Source organism: Pseudopipra pipra, chromosome 29 (genome assembly GCF_036250125.1).
Source record: "Pseudopipra pipra isolate bDixPip1 chromosome 29, bDixPip1.hap1, whole genome shotgun sequence".
In the NCBI taxonomy this organism is placed as follows: Eukaryota; Metazoa; Chordata; class Aves; order Passeriformes; family Pipridae; genus Pseudopipra; species Pseudopipra pipra.
In genome coordinates, this window is record NC_087577.1 from 1634606 (window position 1) to 1643288 (window position 8683).

Sequence of the window (8683 nt, forward strand, 5' to 3'; positions counted from 1 at the left end):
TTCTCCCAGAACAGGCTCCTTCCGTTGATGTGCAAGAAGCTGATCTTGCTTCGATTCGCTTTGATTCGATTTGAGATCCTGAGCCGAGGAGTTTGATGCATTTCCAGTTCCGTGCAGGCAGTGCTGGGGGCCAATCCCCAACGCAGCCCCCACTGGCAAAACTGGTCACTATTTCTACACTTCAGCAAACAGGCATTAAATATTCATGGGCTACAAGTTACGTGGTTCCTCATTAGTTAGTATTTTATCTTCTGTTGGTTCAATGATCCTCTCACTTCTTGTGCTAATTGGGCCACATGCTCAGTTTTCTCCTTCTTTTGAGTCAGTGGGTTTTTTGACTCGGTGGCCACGATCACCTCTTGCTGGAATTACCCAGTTTGCCCTTTGAATTGGTGGTTGGCTTTGTTTCTTCATCATCATCTCATGGTTGTGTGGCCAAGTGTCCCTGGTCTGTTGGTTCAGCGTTCTGCTGGCCTTGGTTCCCATTGATGTATTGGCTCAAGTTTCTTCCCTCTACAGCTGTAGGTACTGAGGCCTATTAGACCTGCAATTCTGACATGTGTTAAATAGAATTTCTCTGTTTGGAAGCCGTACATCAGGGTGAGCAGCACCCTTGTGATGCAGGAACCGACAGCGTTGGAGTGTTCCAACGGAAAGGTTGTGAGGTGGGAACCGACAACGGTGCCCTGGAAGTGGCGCTCTGGAATCTGCTCATTCTGCCTGCTCTTGTCCCACGGAGAGGGAGCTAGAGGAGCAGCAGGAGCCTCAGTATGGTGCTGGTCTCGGGGTTGTGCAAAGCCCTGCGGCAGCAGAGGGGCCGGGGCAAGAACCCGGCACCGCGGCCTCGGGCCAAGCGCCATTCGGAGGAGCCGAGCCAGGCACTGGAGTTTGCCCGCAGTGTCGGCGCCCTCGTGCTGGGCCTGGCTCTGGCCAGCATTTATGGGGCACTGGTGCTGCTGGTGCAGGGCCACGATGTCTGGTACTGCCTGTGCATCACCATCATCCTGGGAGCAGGGCTGGGGCTGGGCATGGCCTTCTCCAGGAACACGCGGATGATCGTGCTGCTGGCACTGCCACACTTCTTCACCAGTGAGCAGCCGTGGGTCGGGGAGCTGGGGGGTGCCAGGGGGGTGTCAGCTCCCAGCTGAGCCCCAGGATTTCCCTGTCTCTGCAGGGGAGGGGAAGATTCTGATCGTGATGCTGGCGCTGTGCATGACCGTGCAGGGCCCTGGCACCAATGTCCTGAACAACGTCTCCCAGCTCGCCAAGGCACTGTCGTGTGGGGCTGAACTGGCCCAAAACCAGACGGCCGAGCGGCTGGAACGTGCCAAGCAGCCACTGCTGAGTGAGCAGGGGGCTGGGGGGAGGCGGGGGGACTGCAGGGGCCCTTCCTGGGGGAGCCCCAGCCAGCCCTGGGCTATTCTCACCCCTCGGGGTGTGCTCAGGGGTCCCCCCTCTCTGCAGACCTGCAGAACAAGATCAAGGACATTGGCCAGAACGCCAAGGTGGTGAGCGACCGCGTCCGCAAGTTCGTCCGCTCCATCATGGGTTCCACCAGACACGTCGGTGAGTGGGGTCCCCAAGGTCCCCAAGGGTCTGCCCAGCTCCAGCACCCCCCACCCTGATTTCAGTCCACCCCCTTCTCCAACACCCACTCCCTGCCCACAGCCCGGATCCTGCACAACGTCTGGCTGTGGCTGTCGAAGGTCGGTGACGTCTGCAACAAGGAGCTGGGGTCACCCTACCAGAGCTGCGTTCGCGCCATCGAAAAGGCCAAGGACGACTGCGAGCGCGCCCTCCCCCTCCTCTTCTTCATCTGCTACGTCGTCCTCGGCTTCAAGTGGCTCTGCAACGTGGCTGATGTTGGTGAGTTCCTGCCCCTCTGCAACGGGGGGTTTCAGGGGCAGTGGGGTGGACCTGTGTCTGTCATGAGGGCCCCACCCCAACAGAGATCCCCCCTCTCCGCAGTTGCCGGCTTATTCTGCATCATCCCACAGTATATCCAGGAGTTTGTCCGGGCAAACATCGCAGCCCGTGAGTATCCCGGTGCCGTGGGGGGCCAGGAGCCCCTCTTGGCTCTTGCTCCCCACCCCAGCACAGCCTCTTGTCGCCCCTGCAGCCATCACGGACGCTCTGAACCACATCCGCCGGGAGTTTGAGTTCAACATCTCGGTCGTGCACCACTTCAACGTCAGCCTCAACGCCAGCAAGAGCCTGGGGCAGGTGTCCCGGGACATAATGGAGGCCGTGCAGCTCCACCTGGAGCCCTACCACCACGGCCTGGAGGTCTTCTCCTACATCTCCTTCTGGGCCATCCTCTACTTGTGCTTCCAGTGAGTGGGCTGGGGTGCTGCTCTGGGGACGGGCACCCGTCGTGCCGGTGCTCAGCTCGCCCGCCGTGTCCCCAGCGCGATGTGGTACCGGCGCCGCTACCTGTGGGACGACACCTTCGACAACGTTTACATCACACGGCGCTTCGTGGAGCTGGACCTGCGGCGGGCGGAGCAGGGCAGACCCACCGTGCTGCCCCTGACGGCGCGGGAGAGGGGCCGCTACATCCCCCCAGGTCAGCCCCACCCCGGGGGTGTCCCCCAGACCAGCCCTGAGCGCGGAGAGGAGCCGGGGATTCCCGGCATGGCCTCACGAGGAGCCAGGGGTTCCTGGCACGGCCTCACGAGGAGCCAGGGGTTCCTGGCACAACCTCACGAGGAGCCAGGGGTTCCTGGCACGGCCTCATGAGGAGCCAGGGGTTCCTGGCACGGCCTCATGAGGAGCCAGGGGTTCCTGGCACGGCCTCACGAGGAGCCAGGGGTTCCTGGCACGGCCTCACAAGGAGCCGGGGGTTCCTGGCACGGCCTCACGGTGCTCTTGTGGCCATCCAGCCGCGCTGTGGCTGTCAAAGAAAGAGAGGCGGCAGTATGGCATCCAGCTGATGGGCTTGCTGCGCCACGTGCTGCTGGGCTTCAGCATCATCCTGGCCGACTACAGCATCTTCTGGCTGCTTGACCTGTTCCGGCACCAGCTGAGTGCAGAGATCGTTGCCAGGGGTGAGCAGCACCCACTGCACTGGAGCAGCACCCACTGCACTGGAGCAGCACCCTCGGGGGCTGGGGCTTTGGGGTGACCGCAGGACTGAGCCGCTCTCGCCCCGCAGCGCCATCGACAGTGGCTGTCAGCGTCAATGGGACGGGCTACACCAGTGAGATCTTCCAGGATCTGGTGTCTGCCTTCAACGCGCTGCAGGAGGGCAAGGTCTCGGTGCTGTCCCAGGCCTGCCTCATCGAGCCCTTGGAGCCCGACCACAACACCTACATCACCATCGGTGTGCAGACAGGGGGGCTGCGCCCTCAGCGACCCAGGTGGGTGGGGGGGTGCAAGGGGGCTGCCCCTACGCGACTTGTCTTCTTCCCACCAGGAATCCTGTACGGTCTCTGGCTTTTCATCACCATCTTTGGCTCCTACATGGCACGCCTGCGCCAGGCAGTGTGTGCCGCCTACTACCCGTCCCGTGAGCAGGTGAGAAGCCCCCCGTGTGTGCATGTCCCACTCTACACCCCCTCAGCAGCCGCCTGCCCTCACCCCATCCCCTCCATGCCAGGAGCGCATGGTCTTCCTCCACAACATCATCCTGGCACGGCGGGAGTGGGTGGCACTTGCCCTGCGCTCAAGTGGCACACAGGGCACGGCTGATGGTAGGAAAAGCAAACTCTTCTTCATCCTCATCTCCAGGTAAGCTCTCACAAGGGATGGAAAAGGGCAGCAGCATCCTTGGGGGTCCGTGGCAAGGACACCCAGGATGGCATTGCCCCATGGAGCATCACCCTGTGCCCTCAGGTTCCCTGCCCTTGCCCGCCTCTCTCGCTTCCTTGGCATCAAGCAGAAACACTGCCTGGCCTGTGGGGCAGTGGAGCAGCCGGGTTTCAGTGCCTGCATCACACCCAGCTGCAGAGGTAGGAACCCCTCTAGCTTGGGGATCCCCTCCCCAGAAAATGCTGTGTCCCCTCTGACGGTCCTGTTTTCCTCAGGGTTGTTTTGCAGGGAGTGCTCCAGAGCCCTGAACAACACCTGCTCTGTCTGCATGGCCACCCTGAACTACCCGGACTCTGTGGACGAGGAGATGTGAGCAGAGGGGTGCTGGGAGCCCACTCGAGCCTGGGGGCTGCAGTGGGTGTGGGGGGGCTGCAGCTCACCCCTCTCTTCTCTCCCCCTGCAGGGACTCCAGCGATGAGGAGATGCTTGACTACAAGGAGCAGGCTGAGAGCAAGGGCAGCGAGCTGCGGGAGGTGGTGGCTCGGTGGCCACCCAGCCCTTCCCACCATGTTCCACTGGGGAACATGACAGAACATGGAGAACCCCATGACAGCACCGGCGTTGGTTCTAGGGCAGCATCCCACCCTTCTCAGCTCCAGGAAGAGCCCTCGGCTGGGACAGAGACACGCAGGAAGAAGAAACGTCCCAACACAAGTGAGATCCCCTCCCACCCTGCTCCTGGCCAGGGCTGACCGTGGGCAGTGGGAGCAGGCAGGGCTGACACCTCCCTCCCCACCCAGCCCTGAAGCGAGTGGTGGTCGCGGTCCTGCCCGGCCCGTGCAGCCGGTTCCTCTGGAGCCGGCCGGCCGAGCATCGCTGCAGCAAGATCTTCCTGGGCGCTGGCTTTGGGATGCTCCTCAGCCTCGGTGAGTGTGTCCCGCTGCCGGGCACCCCATGGAGCTGGTGGCACCGGGAGCTCAGGACACATTGTTGGGTGTTTCAGGACTCTGCCAGTTGCTCATCATGCCTCTGGACCTGTCAGAGTCATACAGGGTGAAGCTTACCTGGGGGCTGACGGGTGAGGATGTGGCAGGGAGGGGACTGGGGTGATGGGGGGCCATCAGGAGACCCAGGGGGTTCTCTATGGGACTGTGGGGTCAGCTCTCTGCTCCCCACAGGGGTGACTGCCTTGGGCTGGGCCACGTCCCCCCACTTCCGCTGTGCCAACCTGCTCATGGTCCCCAAGTTCCTGGGCAAAGAGGGTCGGCTTTACGTTCTCTCCTTTGTCTTCGCCGCCATCTACCACGGTAGGGTCCCCCCAATGTCCCTGTGCCCCCCAGTGGGGTCCTGAGAGCTGGCGGGCTCTGAGCCACCCCTGCTGGCACCAGGGCCCGTGGCCAACCTCTGGCACAACCTGATGGAGGCGAAACGCTCGATGGACTGCGTGGTGGATCTTCAGGTCAACCACACGACCGGTCTCTGGGAGGTGTCAACGGCCCCCCTGCGCCGCGTGATGGAGGAGCTGGTGGTGAGGGGGGTCTGGGGAGGGGGCAGCAGGGGGCTGGGGGAGCGGGGCCGAGCCTCTGTGTGCGCGTGTCTGCGCGTGTGTCCTGGCAGCGGAGCGGGGAGACGCTGAACACGGAGATGCAGAACCTCTCACGCGCCTTCGTGGAGCTGAACGACCAGGTGGCCAGCGATGAGGGCTACAACCTGCGGCAGGACAAGGGCAAGGGCACCCAGCCGGCCCGCAGCACCCAGGAGCTGTACGAGAAGAAGACCAAACATCGCTGTGCCAGTGAGCAGGACGGGCAGGGGCTGGCAGCACACAGGGCAGGCGGCTGCCAGCCAGGGGGGGGCTGCCCCAGACCCCCTTACTTGGCCCTGCAGGCACCCCAGATGAGGTCTGGGCCAGCAGGGCTGGGTCTGCACAGAGAGCTGAGGGTTTCTGCCTCCCCCCAGCTGTGCTTGAGAGTGGTCGTCAGCGCTGCTTAGACTATTTCAAACAGCTGCACAGGAGCTGCCTGGCAAAAGTGTCCGTGCCCCTCATCAACCATGTCCTCTGCCTGCCCATACGGATCGGGGTCCTCTGCCAAGCAGTCAAACGTGAGTGATGTGTGGGACCCATTTCCCTGTCCCTGTCCTCCCTTGAGGGGCAGCTCCAGTTCTGCCCCCCACAGATCCCGGGATGGCAGCCACAGCCACCACCGTCCCCATTCCGTCCCTGCAGTCATGAGCTCCTGGTGCGAGGAGAGGATCCCTGTGGACAGCAACTTTGGGAAGGTGTTTGACCAGGTGAACGACTCTGTCCAAAGCCTCGGCCAGGAATTCACTGCCAGCATCGTCTACAAGGTGGGTGCTTGGGCACCCTGTGGGTGCCTGACCCCTGTGCCCAGGGCCAGGGTGGGGGCCACATCCTGCCCTTCCTCACAGCCCCTCCACTGCAGGAGGAGCACCAGGAGATGTTGGTGGGCATCAACATAGTGGAGCAGCTGCAGGAGGAGGTGACGTCGCAACTGCGGGAGGAAGGCGCCCGCCTGGGCTTGGCCGTCTCCTTCTTCCGCCTGTTGCTGTCCTTCACCTTCCTCTTCGTCTTCTTCTCGTGAGCCTCGGGATGGTCGGGGGGTGGGGGGTGACACCCCTGTGCCAGCTGTGGGGCACAAAGGGTTGGGGGCCCCCTTTAGCAGCAGGTCTGGGAGGGATGTGAAAACAAGGGGGTGTGTCCTCAGGGGCTGCACCCGGTGCCTCCTTTGCCCTCCCTGGACCTGTCCTCTCTCGCCAGGGCTTTCTACTACACCTACCGGTACTGCCACGACATCGGCTTCGACAACTGCTACATCACCACCTACTTCCGACAAATCGATGCCCGGCGTGGAGAGCAGGTTGGGCAAGGGGGACAGGGGTGGAGGGTGGCCTCCCACTCCTGGTGAAGGGTTCTGGGGGGCTGTGCTGAACCACCCTGCTGCCCCTCACCCAGAACAAGCGGACGCTGCTGCCCCTGCTCCGGGACGAGGCCTCGGCTTTCGTCTTCCCGTGCCGCCTGGCCCTGCAGCGGCCTGAGCTGAAGTACATGGTGAGGGGCTGGGGAGGCCGGGGGGGTCGGGGCTGGGGGGGGGGCAGCAGGCTGTGACACACCCTGCTCCCCGCAGGTGATGGAACTGCTCAGGTGCATCCCACTCCTGCTCTTCCTCATCTTCGTCTGTGGCCTGGACCACTTCATCTTCGGCGTCCTCAGCATCATCCAGAACCACTCCTTTGTGCAGTATTCCTACCAAAGTGAGCCCAAGGCCCTTAGGGGCAGCCCCACAGCCCCTCTGTGCCCCGCAGGGCAATGCAGAGGGGGCCCCCAGCCCTCCCCCTGCCTCCTCAGCCTCCCCATCCTCCCGTCCCACAGCCAGCCACCACATGTCCGTGACCGTGATGGGCACGTCCCTGATGGCGCAGCTGCTGCGGAGCACCATCGGGGCCCTCAACACCTCCTTCGACACCCAAGTGGAGTCCTCCAACCGCGGTGAGCCCCCGCCGGGGATGGGACCCCGGGGACGGACCCCTGCCTGCTGCAGGGGGCTCACACAGTGCCGTGTCCCCAGCCTGCCTGCCAAAGCCCCACGGCATGACGAGGGAGCAGTACCTCAACACCTGCCTGCCCCTGGTCGCGCTGGCCCTGCTCTGCCTGGCCCAGGTCTACCCGTTCCGCCTGCGCCGCGCCATCGCCGCCTTCTACTTCCCCAAGGTGAGCAGCACCGCCCGAGGGCCTGGCACGGCCTGGGGGGTGAGTTTTGGGGTGGGGTTTGGGGTGGGCAGGTGCCCCCAGCCACCCATCCCTCACGGTCTTCACCGGCGCAGCGGGAGAAGACTCGAGTGCTGTTCTTGTACAACAAGTTGCTGCGGCAAAGGAAGAATTTCTTCCAGCTGCAGCGGAGGCGCATCGCCCAGAGAGCACGGCAGCCCCCGGGGCTGGTGAGTGGGGTCGGGGGCACGGCGAGCCGGGGAGCGGGGCGTTGTTGTCCCTCGAGCTGCTGTGGGGTGGCTGCTCTGCCAGAACCCCACACGGGCCCGTCCTCGCCGCAGGGGACGTCGCTGCTGGAGTGGTGCAGCCAGCATTGGCCTTGGCTGCGCCGCTGCCAGCGCCGGAGCTGCACATTGTGTGGGACGCCCGGCACCCCCTGGCACCAGGTCTGCCCCGCTCCCGGCTGCCGTGCCTTGTACTGCGACCGGTGCTGGACGGAGGCGGGCGGGACGTGCCTCGCCTGCAGCCCCGAGGAGCCCGGGCTCGTCCAGGACAGCAGCGACGAGGAGGAGGAGCCGGGGTACGCGGGATGAGGGGGCCCGGCAATAAAGGCTGTGATCCCCCCGCGTGGCGTGAAGTGGGGTCCGTGGGGTGCGTCTGCTGGGGTGGGGGTCTGCTTTGTGTGAGATGCTGAAGGGGGGGTCTCTGCTGCACGGGAGGATGGAGATGGGGGTCTCTGTCACAGCACCCTGAGCATCACAAGCCGCTCCCAGCACATACAGAGCTGCCCCCACCCTGCCTGTCATTGCCTTCCCGGGGCTGGGGGCATGAGGGAAATACAGATGGGGACACTGAGGGGGTTGTGGGACTTTTGGGGACAGGGATAGGTCTGGGTGCACCGTGGGGGTGGAGATGGGGGCACCGTGAGTCTGGGGACAGGGACATCGAGGGCTGGATGGCACCACAGGGCTGGACTGGGATGTGGAGGGGCTGGGACACCCTGGGCGTGGAGATGGGGACACCAAGGTGCTGAAAGGGGACATCAAAGGGCTGGGGGCACAGCAGGGATGGAGCCAGGACAGGATGGGGCTGGGGCATCACGAGATCAGGACCACCCCAGGGTGTTGACTCAGGGTGTCAGGACTCTGGTGCCTCCAGCACCAGGTGTTTTATTCTCCAGCCTCTCCCCACCCAGCTTTTGCCCTG

At 63.7% G+C, this 8683-nt stretch overlaps 1 protein-coding gene across 1 annotated transcript; it reads left to right on the forward strand.

The window, feature by feature from the left end:
- The first annotated feature begins 77 nt into the window (after positions 1-77).
- Positions 78-8103, forward strand: DCST2 (DC-STAMP domain containing 2). Its single transcript, XM_064638666.1, has 29 exons — positions 78-1089; positions 1175-1345; positions 1465-1566; positions 1669-1866; positions 1969-2034; positions 2120-2333; positions 2409-2566; positions 2883-3047; positions 3155-3322; positions 3416-3516; positions 3599-3729; positions 3835-3950; positions 4026-4119; positions 4214-4464; positions 4551-4676; positions 4754-4828; positions 4929-5057; positions 5139-5278; positions 5368-5545; positions 5710-5853; positions 5978-6099; positions 6195-6349; positions 6530-6629; positions 6725-6820; positions 6897-7023; positions 7142-7258; positions 7338-7480; positions 7594-7707; positions 7819-8103. Exons 1-29 carry the CDS (start codon positions 771-773, stop codon positions 8068-8070), a joined length of 4272 nt encoding a protein of 1423 aa, XP_064494736.1. The 5' UTR covers positions 78-770; the 3' UTR covers positions 8071-8103.
- Positions 8104-8683: the final 580 nt, after the last annotated feature.

Coding starts and splice junctions, on each gene's coding strand:
- DCST2 (XM_064638666.1), top strand. CDS start 771: ATGGTGCTGGTCTCGGGGTTGTGCAAAGCCCTGCGGCAGCAGAGGGGC. Junction 5,058..5,138: donor CTTCGCCGCCATCTACCACG/GTAGGGTCCCCC, acceptor TGCTGGCACCAG/GGCCCGTGGCCAACCTCTGG. Junction 7,481..7,593: donor CCGCCTTCTACTTCCCCAAG/GTGAGCAGCACC, acceptor TCACCGGCGCAG/CGGGAGAAGACTCGAGTGCT.